We start from the raw sequence: 14,373 nt of genomic DNA on the forward strand, positions 1-14,373 counted from the left end.
TCACAGTTTTGATTTCAGCATAAAGCCAGTATGTTCAGTTCAGTTCACTCACTCAGTCGTGTCCGACTCTTGGTGACCCCATGGACTGTAGCATGCCAGGCTTCCCTGTTCATCACCAACTCCCAGAGCTTGCTCAGACTCATGTCCATTGAGACGGTGATGCCATCCAGCTGTCTCATCCTCTGTCATCCCCTTCTCTTCCTGCCTTCAGTCTTTCCCAGCATCACGGTCTTTCCCAGTGAGTCAGTTCTTCACATCAGATGGCCAAAGTATTGGAATTTCAGCTTCAGCATCAGTCCTTCCAATGAATATTCAGGACTGATTTCCTTTAGGATTACCTGGTTTGATCTCCTTGCAGTCCAAGGGACTCTCAAGAGTCTTCTCCACCACCACAGTTCAAAAGCATCAATTCTTTGGTGCTCAGCTTTCTTTGTGGTCCAACTCGCACATCCATACATGACTATGAAAAAAATCATAGCTTTGACTAGGTGGACCTTTGTTGGCAAGGTGATGTCTCTGCTTTTTATTATGCTGTCTAGGTTGGCCATAGCTTTTCTTCCAAGGAGCAAGTGTCTTTTAATTTCACGGCTTCAGTCACTATCTGCAGTGATTTTGGAGCCCAAGAAAATAAAATCTATCACTGTTTCCATTGTTTCCCCATCTCTTTGCCATGAAGTGATGGGACTGGATGCCATGATCTTCGTTTTCTGAATGAGTTTTAAGCCAACTTTTTCACTCTCCTCTTTCACTTGGATCAAGAGGCTCTTTAGTTCCTCTTCACTTTCTGCCATAAGGGTGGTGTCCTCTGCATATCTAAGATTATTGATCTTTCTCCCGGCAATATTGATTCCAGCTTGTGCTTCGTCCAGCCTGGCATTTCGTGTGATGTCCTCTCCTTGGAAGTTAAATAAGCAGGGTGACAATATACAGACTTGGCGTATTCCTTTCCCAGTTTGGAACCAGTCCATTGTTTCATGCCCAGTTCTAACTATTGTTTCTTGACCTACGTACAGATTTCTCAGGAGGCAGGAAAGGTGATCTGGTATTCCCATCTCTTTAAGAATTTTCCAGAGTTCGTCGTGATCCACAGATCAAAGGCTTCGGCATCGTTAATAGAGCAGAAGTAGATGTTTTTCTGGAACTCTTGCTTTTTCTGTGACCCAGTGGATGCTTGCAATTTCATTGCTGGTTCTTCTGCCTTTTCTAAGTCCTGTTTGAACATCTGGAAGTTCTTGGTTCACTTACTCTGGAAGCCTCATTTGGAGAATTTTGAGCATTACTTTGCTAGTGTGTGAGATGAGTGCAATTGTGCGGTAGTTTGAGCAATCTTTGGCATTGCCTTTCTTTGAGATTGGAATGAAAACTGACCTTTTCCAATCCTGTGGCCACTGCTGAGTTTTCTAAATTTGCTGGCGTATTGAGTACAGCACTTTCACAGCATCATCTTTTAGGACTTGAAATAGCTCAGCTGGAATTTCATCACCTCCACTAGCTTTGTTCATAGTGATGCTTCCTAAGGCCCACTTGACTTTGGACTCCAGGATATCTGGTTCTAGGTGAGTGATCACACCATTGTGGTTATTGGGATCATTAAGATCTTTTTCATATAGTTCTTCTGTGTATTCTTGTCACTTCTTAATATCTTCTGCTTTTGTTAGGTCCATACCATTTCTCTCCTTTATTGTGTCCATCTTTGCAGGAAATGTTCCCTTGATATCTAATTTTCTTGAAGAGATCGCTAGTCTTTCCCATTCTATTGTTTTCGTCTATTTCTTTGCATTGATCACTGAGGAAGGCTTCTCTCTCCTTGCTGTTCTTTGGAACTTTGCATTCAAATGGGTATATCTTTCCTTTTCTCCTTTGCCTTTAGCTTCTCTTCTTCTCTCAGCTGTTTGTAAGGCCTCCTCAGACAACCATTTTGCCTTTTTTGCATTTCTTTTTCTTGGAGGTGGTCATGATCCCTACCTCCTGTACAATGTCACGAACCTCTGTCCATAGTTCTTGACGCTTTATCAGATCTAATCCCTTGAATCTATTTTTCACTTGTCACACTGTGTAATTGTAAGGGATTTGATTTAGGTCATACCTGAATGGTCTAGTGGTTTTCCATTTTTCAATTTCAGTCTGAATTTTGCGATAAGGAGTTCATGATCTGAGCCACTGTCACCTCCCAGTCTTGTTTTTGCTGACTAGATAGAGTTTCTCCATCTTTGTGTCTGATCTTAGCCAAAAGGCTGAGAAGCAATAGAGCTTCTCCATCTTTGGCTGCAAAGAATATAATCAGTCTGATTTCGGTATTAACCATATGGTGATGTCCATATGTAGAGTTGTCTCTTGTGTTGTTGAAAGAGGGTGTTTGCTTTGCCCTGCTTCATTTTGTACTCCTAGACCAAATTTCGGAGAAGGCAATGGCAACTCATTCCAGTGTTCTTGCCTGGAGAATCCCAGGGACCGGGGAGCCTGGTGGGCTGCCGTCTATGGGATTGCACAGAGTCGGACATGACTGAAGCGACTTAGCAGACCAAATTTGCCTGTTACTGCAGGTATCTCTTGACTTCCTACTTTTGCATTCCAGTCCCCTATGATGAAAAGGACTTCTTCTTTTGGTGTTTGTTTTATAAGATCTTGTAGGTTGTCGTAGAATCGTTCAGCTTCTTCAACATTAGTGATTGGGGCAAAGAGTTGGATTACTGTGATATTGAATGGTTTGCCTTGGAAACAGAGATCATTCTGTCATTTTTGAGATTGCAACCAAGAACTGCATTTCAGTTGTGACTGTGAGGACTACTCCATTTCTTCTAAGGGATTCTTGCCCACAATAGGAGATAAAATGTCATCTGATTAAATTCGCCCATTCCAGTCCATTTTAGTTCACTGATTCCTAAAATGTTGATGTTCACTCTTGCCATCTCCTGTTTGACCACTTCTAGTTTACCTTGATTCATGGACCTAACATTCCAGGTTCCTATGCAGTATTGTTCTTTACAGCATCAGACTTTATGTCCATCACCAGTCACATCCACAACTGCATGTTGTTTTCGCTTTGACTCTGTGTCTTCATTCTTTTTATAGTTATTTCTCCACTCTTCTTCAGCAGCATATTGAGCACCTACCGACCTGGGGCGTTCAATTTTCAGTGTCACATCTTTTTGCCTTTTCGTACTATTCTTGGCATTCTCAAGGCAAGAATACTGAAGTGGTTTGCCATTCCCTTCTCTAGTGGACCACATTTTGTTAGAACTGTCCACCATGACCTGTCCGTTTTGGGTGGCCCTACATGGCATGGCTAATAGTTTCGTTGAATTAGACAAGGCTGTGGTCCATGTGATAGTTTGGTTGATTTTCTGTGATTGTGGTTTTCATTCTGTCTGCCCTCTGATGAAATAAGGATAAGAGGCTTATAGAAACTTCCACTATGTTAAACTGTGTTAACATGTATTTTAAAACAACATGTTCTTCTTTTCTAGTCCACGTCCCCTGAAGTTCACTGAAAAGCCTAGACCAGGTGTTCAAATGCTGTGTTCTTCATTTAGTGTTGGTAAGATACCTTTAGTGTTTTTTTCTTAGTTTTGTAGTTTTTTTGAGCAACCACATGGCTAATGGCTTTTATCAGATAGATGGTGAATGTCTTACGTTCATTTCATTACATTTAACCTGTGATGTTAATTAGCGTTTTCCTTACCTTCCCCATGCTGACTTTCTTCGATTTTTCATAGTAATCAGAGCCAGGGATATAAGAACTGGCAAAAAGGATGCTTAAAGTGTCCAAATGAGCAGTTCCTGTGCCATGTGCCCCATGTGTATGATAAGCCAAGATTGTGATTTTCTTTGAATTGCTGGTTTTTGGTAGTTTAAGTTTGTTTTGCACACATCTTGTGAAATTATTCCTCTTTTTCTTTTTTGTACAGTGGACTTGTGTGATAACCTTTGTTTGGGGGAGAGGTCAAAGATTTTCCCCCATAGAAGTCTGAACATGCAAACAAGTGAACTTCATATACCATAGCTATGTTTAGGTGTGTGTTAGTCACTTAGTCGTGTCTGACTCTCTGATCCTGTGGACTGTAGCTCACCAGGCTCTTCTGTCCATTGGATTTTCCAAGCAAGAGTACTGGAGTGGGTTGCCATTTCCTTCTCCAGAGGACCTTCCTGAGCCAGTGATGGAACCTGACCCGGGGACTGAACCCAGGTCTCCCACATTGCAGGCAGATTCTTTACCATCTAAGTCACCAGGAACTCCTTAGGAGTGTAAAGGTATTTAGAAAGCAGAACCTGTTTTCATGCATTTTTGGAGTGGCAGCATCTTAGTCCTTATCACAACCAGTATGACAGAGGGAGATAATGAACATTTCCAGATTGAATTAACTTTTTAAAATTAAGCCTCATCTGATGTGTACCCCACTCCCACCCCCGCCCCGCTATAATACCACCAAACAGTTCTCTGATACTAGCTTGGCATCCTACATTTCAACTCCATTCTGACACTGCCTACCTAGAGAATAGTGTGAAGACTGCACAGGATAAAGGCTCAGTCCTACAAGATTCCCAGCCCACCCCCAGCCTCAGACCCGGTTGTCACCTTGCTTCTGCTGACAGGCTGTATGTAGGTCAGAGGCTCCCACAACTTCTTCCCTGGATTTAGTTAATTTGCTGGAACAGCTGACGGCAGTCCTTTTACTCAGTGGATTTTTGGTTTATTATGAAAGAACATAATTCAGGAATAGCTAGATGGAGGAGATGCTTAGGATAAAGTCTGTGGGAAGGAGGACTCTCCAGTCCTGCTATTCTTCTCTAATCTTCTCCTGTTCATCCACCTGGAACCTCTCCGAGTCTTGCCCTTTGGGTTTTTTATGGGGCTTAATCACACAGGCACAGTTGATTAACTCATTGGCCATAAGGATGGATTCAACTGTCTCCCAGCCCTCTTTCCCAACCTCTATCACGTGGTTGGTTCCTCTTCCATAGATGCTTTTCAAAAGTTACCTCATTAACATAAACTCTGGTGTGATTGAAATGGGTTTGTTATATGAACATCAAGATACCAGTATCATTTCACTTAGGAAATTCTAAGGGTTTTTAGGAGTTCAGCCAGAAACAGATTTCTTCCTAAAAATCATATCACAATATATTATGTTAATTTTTAAAAGTTCTTTATATAATGAGATGGATCTATTGAGATGAATTTACTTTTGGCGTAGAGAGCTTAATATAGAACTTTGGTTAAGACATTTGTTACAAACTGGATTTTTAAAACTTAAAATTTTTGTTTCAGGTGGTATGTTTCTAGCCACAGGTAGTACTGATCATGTAATCAGAATGTATTTTTTGGGTTTTGAAGCACCTGAAAAAATCGCAGAACTTGAAAGTCACACTGTAAGTCTTCATGTTTTAAAATTAAGATTTACTTATGATATTCCTGTTGGTATATAGTCTCAATAACGGAGATTGTTATTGATTTTACTTTCAACTTAAATGGAGGAGGAATTGCATTTAAAGATGAAAGATGATACTGATAAGCTCAGAACCTTACTGTGCAAATGCTTTACAGTGGTTATTTCTACTTCAGGTACATTTGATTATGACAATTGATTTGGGTGGATTAGGTTCAAATTGGGCCTGTTTATCTTAACCAAGCTCATGGAATTAGAATGCTATTTTATTAACGTGCACTAAAGATCGGTAACTCTCAGTGTTCTGGAGTACTGGTCAGCAGTCAGGTCATCTTTTTCTCCTTAAGGAAGTTCTGTAAAGTTATTTGATAAAAAACAGAATCACTTTAAAGGAAATTTTTGTTTGTTTTGCACATAATCATCAAAGTGAATGCGACTTGTTTTCAGCTACTTAAACTTTATTATCACTTTCTATCCATATTAATTTTGTAGATGTAATTAATTGTAAATACAGGTTTAATTTTAGAAGCAGGCTGTTTTTTCTTTTTAAACCCTATGTGTCTGTCTCTGAGATAAAAGCTGTGTCTTAGTCTGATTTGATATGTAGTTAGGTTCTTTGCTCTTAAACATACAATATATGTTTGAATGACAGGATTAAGCAGCAAAAGTGTAGATCTCTTGCTTTAAACCAAATGTGCTTCTAACTGTAAAACTGGGTGGGCTCTTTCTTTGTTTATAAACTATATAGATGATTACTTTTGTGTTTGGTTTTTTCTTTAGGATAAAGTTGATAGTATCCAATTTTGTAACAATGGTGATCGGTAAGTGTGAGTTTGTATTTGTGAGTGTGTTTTTAGGTAAATGTGTTTTGCTTCCTATTAGTGTAGCTTACGTGTCACTTTGCCAGGTATATATCATATGGCAGGCCCTTGTTAGTAACTGTAGTAATTGAGGGAAAAGCATCTGTGTCAGGGAGGAAACAAATTAAGTTTTTAGAATTGTAGTTTTTGCAGCCTCATATATCAAAAGTGGTTCTTTAGTTCACTGCTGGCTGTTTGATTTATAGGAAAATTAGGTGTAAGGATAATGGAATTTCTTACATTTGAGTAGTTGGGTGAAAGTGAAAGTCGCTCAGTTGTGTCTGACTTTTTGCAGCCCCATGGGCTGTACAGTCCATGGAATTCTCCAGACCAGAATACTGTAGTGGGTAGCCATTAGCTTCTCCAGGGGATCTTCTCAACCCAGGGATTGAACCCAGGTCTCCCACATTGCAGGCAGATTCTTTACCAGCTGAGCCACCCAGGGATGCCTATTTGAATAGTTAAATCTTTTCTAATCAATTACTGTGATGTAATCTGCAACAAAATTATCCCTTCAATTATATCCTTTTTTGTGGTCCCCAGTGTCTTTTCAGGTACCTCTTACCTCTTCTTTTTAACACTTAAGTGAGGGATTTATTTATACATAAGTGACTAGTGTGAAATTGAGTTTAGAGTTTAAATGCTTATAATGGCACTTTTGCTTTTACTAATTCTCCCATTCATCTTTAATTGTGCTTCCCCAAATGGCAACCCACTCCAAGAGAATACTCTTGCTGGAGAATCCCAGGTACAGAGGAGCCTGTTGGGCTGCCGTCCATGGGGTCACACAGAGTCAGACATGACTGATGCGATTTAGCAGCAGCAGCAGCCCCCTATTACTTACGTACATATATTTTCAAAACTATTTGACAAGGTAGTGATTGGGTTTGAAATGTGCTTTACAGTAGGGCCAGGCAAATCAGAGTAAAGCAGATTTTCTCCTTTTCGTGTGAAGTGAAGTCGCTCAGTCGTGTCCAACTCTTTGCGACCCCATGAACTGTAGCCTACCAGGCTCCTTCGTCCGTGAAATTTTCCAGGCAAGGGTACTGGAGTGGGTTGCCATTTCCTTCTCTAGGGGATGTTCCCAACCCAGGGATCGAACCTGGGTCTCCTGCATTGCAGGCAGACGCTTTACCATCTGAGCCACCAGGTAGCTTAGAAAGTGAGTCACTCAGTCATATCTGACTCTTTACAACCCCATGGACTATAACAGTCCATAGAATTCTCCAGGCCGGAATACTGGAGTGGATAGCCTTTGCCTTCTGCAGGGTATCTTCCCAACTCAGGGATCGAACTTAGGTCTCCTGCATTGCAGGCGGATTCTTTACCAGATGAGCCACAAGGGAAGCTCCTTTTCTCCTTTTAGGTAGGCTGTAAATCCCTGTCTTTTTTGAATTTATACCTGTAGATTTACCTGCAGGCAAGATAGCTACATTAAAAATTTTTTTGCTTGTGGTTTTAACTGTACCCTTTGGTAGCATATATGTAAGTAGATCTGTTTCTTCTATTTTAAGGTTCTTAAGTGGTAGCAGAGATGGAACAGCACGAATTTGGAGATTTGAACAGTTAGAATGGAGAAGCATCTTACTAGATATGGCCACTAGAATCTCAGGGTAAGTTGAGATGGTTTGTTTCTAAGTAGATGCATCCTGAGTACTTGGTCTGTCTCTCTGGTTGGTTTTTCGCTTTGTTCAGGAACTAGAGCCACCTCCAATCTAAGTGAATGGCTCCTTCCTGCATATCTGACAGATACTTAAACCTATTACAATCTTAGATTTATGTAGAAAAGAACACTGTATTTATTCCATTGTTCAAAGCATTGACTTCCTCTGAGGTGTTGCATTTAAAACCACCTACTGCTTTAAATATATAAATAACTCAAGTATGTCAAACGTGGAGATTTTCAGAAATTTCTATTTTTCTAAAGATAGGATGGGACCTCTCTGGCAGTCCAGTGTTTAAGACTCCAGGTTTCCCCTGCAGGGGCCATCGGTTCAATCCCTGATCAGGGAGCTAAGATCCTACAAGCCGGGAAAACAGAAATGAAGATACGATTTTTGGATTATTTTTTTTAGTTTATTTTTTTTTTACTTATGTAAAGATCTAGAATTTTTTATTTTTTAATTAATTTATTTTAATTGGAGGCTAATTACTTTACAGAATTGTAGTGGTTTTGCCACACACTGACATGAATCTTTAAAAAGTTATATTTTAAAAAGCTATATCTGGTTTAAAAAAAAATAAGGAAATACATTTTATTGTTTCTGTTTTTAAAAATTGGTCTCCATTGGGAGTGATATTTTTATTTTACGTGGTAAAATTTTGGTTTGTAAAATGGTACTGAAGGCAAGTTTGTCTTAACTGTGCCCCTCCCCCAACACTCCAGAGTCTCAAACATATTTTGAGCAGCTTTGAGATAATTTCAGTATTTCCCAAGATAGATATTATAAATTTCAAATACATTGTGGTTTTGGATTTGTACATACTGGGAGACTGTATAGGTGGTGGGAAGAATATGCATTTTGGAGTCAGAACTTTGCTCAAATACCACTTACACTTTTTATAGCTATATCATTTTGAGACCATCACAATGTGTTTCATCATCTGGGAGATGAAACTATCTGCCTTTAAGTACTATTGGCAATTGAAAATCATATGCAGATTTCTAGCAGAACTTGGTGTGGTGGTGGTGGTTTAGTTGCTAAGTTGTGTCTGACTCTTGTGACCCCATGGACTAGCCTGCCAGGCTCCTCTGTCCATGGGATTTCCCAAGCAAGAATACTGGAGTGGGTTGCCATTTCCTTCTCCAGGGGATCTTCCCGATTGAGGAGTTAAACCTGGGTCTCTTGCTTTGCAGGCAGATTCTTTACTGAGTGAGCTGCGAGGCGAGCCCAGTCTACTTGGTGTAGAGTAGGCATATCACTGTTTTTAGCATTTTTTCTGAGAAATGTTACACATTCTGTTGTTTAGAAATCTTCATGTCTGCTTTATTTTTAGTAATAGTAGGAGAAATCAACTCATTCTCCACTGTGGCTCAAACAGTTGTATTGGATTTCAAAATAAATTTGATATTACTATTTTTGTGAAATGACCTGTGGTAGAGAATGGAAAGAATACATACTAGAAATCTGATAATCCCTGTTCACAAACATATCTTTACAATTACTTAAAGATGTTACATTTGGATATTCAGCATTTTAGTGTGAAAGTGAATAATAATGAATGAATAACAGTGAAGAAAATTTGAAACTGTATTCACGTATGAACAGTTGTACTTTATTAGGCAAAATAGGAACATCATTGTAAAAACTTGAATAAAATTTTAAAAATATTTTATTTGGCTGCCTCGGGCCTTAGTTGCCTGATGGCATGTGGAACCCTCCTGGACTCGGATTGAACCCAAGTCCTGCATTGACAGGAGGATGCCTTATTATTGCGTCACCAGGGAGGTCCAGAATTCTTTTAAATGAGATTGAGAACTGTTTAGTTTTCTTGTTGCTATATTGTCTTCATGGAGAGAACTCTTCCTGTATTTCCCCTCCGGGTAGAAATATTCTTTTCTCATTTAAAGTTTTACCTCTTTCAAATCTTGAAAAGCAGTGTTTTCTGTGTGTATAAATTGATGGATATATTTGTTCTAGTGTTCTGATCTTGGCTGATCTATTTGATGAAATGCAACACATCTGTTAGTAAATTCAGGTGAAGCATGGAATCTTAGCTTGTATTCCATTTTGTCTCTTGTGTTACACTTCCTCTGACCAATCTAGTTAGAATTATTCAGTCATTTGTGTTCCATTGTGCTTACACAGGTAGCTGTTACATAGCACTCCTTCTTGTAGCTGTTTTCTTTAAAATACATGTCTATTTTATAATTTCTTAGAATGTGCTCTATGACTTCAGAAACAGCTAGGTTCTCCCCCACCCCCCTCCCCCATATTACTGACTGCTGTATTTTACACAGAAACTGCATATTGCTTTCATGAAGGCAACAAAACATTGCAGACGTGTGTATAAGACTCTTCTTGCCAAGGGAGCCGTAGGAATAGTCTGTAGGGAAGTGTAAAGAGGTAGTTCAGCATACTGAAAGTCTGTCAGGCACTTTTCTAGACATTGAGGGCATGAAGGTGAATTACCTTCTTTCTGTCTTCCAAGTAGTTGAAAATATTACCAATAGGCCTTGTAGTCAAGAGAAAGGAATCCTAGATGTAGAGAAAAGCTTTGCTTTTATGAATAATGTGGTGTTCTGGAGTCTGCCCATGTTCAGCCCCTGAACTGTTTCTGGATCATCCCTTCCCCCTTGGGATCTTGCCCTCATCTGTTTGTAGATAACCTCTTGTGGGTCAGATGTGATAAACTCTGTGAAGTGGATAAGGTGTGGATGTGAGCTAGATTATTTACTATTTTTGTATCTATGAGAGATTGTGTAGCCTCCTACACATATAGCACTGCACATGTTGTATTTTTTTTCTTAGAGATTTATCTTTGGAAGAGGAAAGGTTTATGAAACCCAAAGTAACAATGATAGCTTGGAATCAGAATGATAGCATTGTTGTCACAGCTGTGAATGATCATGTCCTCAAAGTGTGGAATTCTTACACTGGACAGCTGCTTCATAACCTGTTGGTAGGTAGTTTTATAACATACAACAAATAAAGTTTTTTTTTTAACAAATTAAAAAAAAACTTTTATATTATCAAATGAATAGAAATTTGTATATATACTAATGTATAAATTACTGTCATTAATGCATTTTTAAAAGCCCTTAGATACTGTGACAACATGGGCTTTTAATTTTAAACTTATAACTTGCAGACCCTCCTTAACTATATGACTTTGTTGAATAAAGGGACATGCTGATGAAGTATTTGTTTTGGAGACACATCCCTTTGATTCCAGAATTATGTTATCTGCAGGACATGACGGCAGCATATTCATATGGGATATCACAAAAGGCACCAAGATGAAACATTATTTCAATATGGTAAGTGGGGGGAGTGTGTGTCTCTATACCTGTTTGCACTTGTTTCAAATGTTTGGATAAGGAGATGTAGCCGAAACCGATCTGCATGTTTTTGGCAGTTTGTATTTCTAGAGATCATGGTGCTACTTTAAGGCTAATAAATATCTGATAGTCATATGTACAAATGTACATATGTAAGTGAAATCTGTACAACTAATTCACATGAGGGGAAGATTTTAAAAGTTTATTTATTTAGCTTTGTGTCTGTGAATGTGTCCCTGTTTGTGTTTAAATTGGCAAAATTATGGTAATTCATACTTTTTCACTATTTAAACTTATTAAAATACCTGTAGTAAAAAATATTATTCAGTTAAGTCCTCTCAGGAGTCAAACATCGTTTTTTGTTTCCTCAGCTTTTTTCTTCTTGCACACAAATGTTTGAAAACCAGATTATGATCTTATTGCATATTTTTAGAATTTCTTATACATAGCTGCAATATAGTCACCAAAAATCAGCAAATTTAACATTGATAAGGTAGCATTATCTAATCTGGTTTACATTAAAAATTTGTCAATTGTCCTAATAATGCATTTATAGTTATGTTTACCTCTTGGACTAACTCAGGATCGTGCATCATATTAAGTAGTTACATATTTCCACTTTTGTAAAATCAGTAATCCTTCACTCTGCATATCTTACCTTTTTACAGACAAGTAATATTACAGGATATTTGTTTTGTCTGGTATTTCTTCATGATGTAATACTCCTGTATATTTTTTGATTAAAAAAATAAATGATAATGTGCCCTCCATGCATTGTATTGTATTGTGCCCTCCATGCATTGTATTAGGAGGCTAATGATGTTTATATTTAATGATGTATATATATCCACTATTAATATGGTGATAATTATAAGTATTTGGTTAAGGTGACATCTGCCAAGTTTTTGCACTAATTTTTTAAATGTTTCTTTTCTTCGTAATTTTTAAACTGATTTTTTTCCAGAGACTGTGTAAATGTCTGGTTCCTCATTAAACTTTCACAGGTATCAATATCCATTGAAGATTTTCTGATGGCATCATTTTTATAGAATTATTAGTTGGCATTCTTACACATAGTTTTTTGTTTGTTTTTACTCTTTTGTACACAGTTTTGTAATCCCTTCTCATTTTATGTAAAGAATGCTTTTCAAGCCCTAAAATATTTTTAAGAATTTGTAAATGTATGTTTGATGGTAAATTCAGCCTTTCTTAGAAGAATGTTACTTATGTAGCTAATTTGCTGTTGTTGAGTATTTAAGTAGTTTCTAAAACATGCACAACAGTAACAGTTTGAATATACATGTCTGTTTATGTAGATCCCTGATTATTTCCTTGGGATAAATTCTGAGGGGAATGTATAAAAGGGCTTATATATTGTTAAGACTTTGGAGACACACACATGATGGGTTTTCTGAAATTACTCTTTATGTATATTGAGACCCAATTCAAAGGCTAATTAATTTTTGAGGCAGTACAGTAGCATCCTACAGATGAGTGTTTCTTAGACCTTTTGATTGAAAACCATCTTCGTCCATATGTTCCATGTTTTTCCTGTTTTTTTTTTTTAACCTTTAAAATTTTAATTTCAGTATGCTTACATTGGACAGTTTAACTGTCCAAAATAAAGTGTTTTATTTACTAACATTAAATGCACTAAAACAATTCAAATAGCATAAAGTACATCATTAGGCATCTCTGAATGTTACATCTCTGTTCAGAATCCTTGGAAAACAAATAAGCCTTCTTTAGTTTTTCTTTGGCCTTAAAATTCATAGGTACATCCATCTTCTTAATTGTCCTTTAAAACTCAATAGGAACATCCTAAAATTAATCTGTTAAAACAGAAGACTACATTAATTCAGGCTTTAAACAGAATATAATCTAAAATAACCACTAAGCCAAAGAGTAACCTGAAAAGTCTCAAACGGACAATGGTGGTTTTATTTCTAGTCAGATACCAGAAATTGACCTTGTAGGCTGAATAATTCTTACCTTTACTGATCACCCGAGAGTCTCCTAATTCTTGGGTTTTAAGCTAATAAGACAGAGTTTCATTAAAAAAGTAGTAAACATAGTGTGTGGCTCAGACGGTAAAGCGTCTGCCTACAATGTGGGAGACCTGGGTTTGATCCCTGGGTCGGGAAGATCCCCTGGAGAAGGAAATGGCAACCCACTCCAGTACGCTTGCCTGGAAAGTCCTATGGACTGAGGAGCCTGGTAGGCTACAGTCTGTGGGGTTGCAAAGAGTCGGACACGACTGAGTGACTAACACAACAAACATCGTGTGACATTGAAGTGTTCTCCAGATACATTTGCAGGCTATTTTTGTTTTATTAGGAATGATTGTGTAGGACTCTTCTGACAGCAGATAAAACGCGGTGTGTGTCTTGCTCTGCTTAGGTAGGTTTGCCCACTTCGGAAACTTCCTTCTTAGTAGGTACCCTTAACTTTTGCTGAGGTTATTTGCACATGTGTGGTAGCAAAGTAACTGCCACCAACTTTGCCTGACCAGCCCAGGGCTCTTGCCTCCCCACCTGCCTTTGCTTTACTTGGACTGAGAGTCTCAGGTCAGGGGGGCATTATCTTATTCAGCAGGTCCCTAAGTATCCTAATACCTTAATTTCCCCCCATTTTGTTAAAGGCACTCTTTCATGTGTGGTATAGCAGAAGTGAATTGTTTTTCAAGTGGGTATTTAGGTATGTATGAGAGTTTGTTCTGGCAGTGAAAATAAATACTTCTGTTTTGTTTGGGTGGATGATTCCTTTTTCCAGTACCGATTTAGGTTAACTTGTCCTGAATTTTAATTATTATTTATAGGCTGAAACAGCAAGTATGCATAGCTCTGTACTAATGAGTTAATGAAACATCTCATCTAACTATAAATTGTTAATACTAAACTAATTGAATTTAGAGTTAAAGTAACAAGAATAAAGCAGTTTAGAAGTTACTTATTTAAGGCAACATTCATGAAAGTGAAAGTTGTTCATTTGTGTCTAACTCTGCCACCCCATGGACTATACAGTCCATGGAATTCTCCAGGCCAGAATACTGGAGTGGATAGCCTTTCCCTTCTACAGGGGATCTTCCTGACCCAGGAATCGAACCAGGGTCTCCTGCATTGCA

The 14,373-nt window shown here is 38.2% G+C and overlaps 1 protein-coding gene across 4 annotated transcripts in view; it reads left to right on the forward strand.

The window, feature by feature from the left end:
* BRWD1 (bromodomain and WD repeat domain containing 1) overlaps window positions 1-14,373 on the forward strand; it is a 122,861-nt gene that overhangs the window by 31,877 nt on the left and 76,611 nt on the right. For all 4 annotated transcript variants that reach the window (XR_015143081.1, XM_086343160.1, XM_086343087.1 and 1 more), the window contains 6 exons: window positions 3,468-3,538; window positions 5,270-5,370; window positions 6,168-6,208; window positions 7,762-7,860; window positions 10,720-10,870; window positions 11,094-11,228. Coding sequence is in view for 2 of the 4 variants with exons in the window: in XM_086343160.1 (XP_086199286.1) it covers window positions 3,468-3,538; window positions 5,270-5,370; window positions 6,168-6,208; window positions 7,762-7,860; window positions 10,720-10,870; window positions 11,094-11,228 (598 nt within the window). In the remaining 2 variants the exon portion in view is untranslated. The remainder of the gene's footprint in view (window positions 1-3,467; window positions 3,539-5,269; window positions 5,371-6,167; window positions 6,209-7,761; window positions 7,861-10,719; window positions 10,871-11,093; window positions 11,229-14,373) is intronic.

This window comes from Bos grunniens, chromosome 1 (genome assembly GCF_055505025.1).
Source record: "Bos grunniens cultivar Pamir isolate PY7600 chromosome 1, Bosgru_T2T1.0, whole genome shotgun sequence".
In the NCBI taxonomy this organism is placed as follows: domain Eukaryota; kingdom Metazoa; phylum Chordata; class Mammalia; order Artiodactyla; family Bovidae; genus Bos; species Bos grunniens.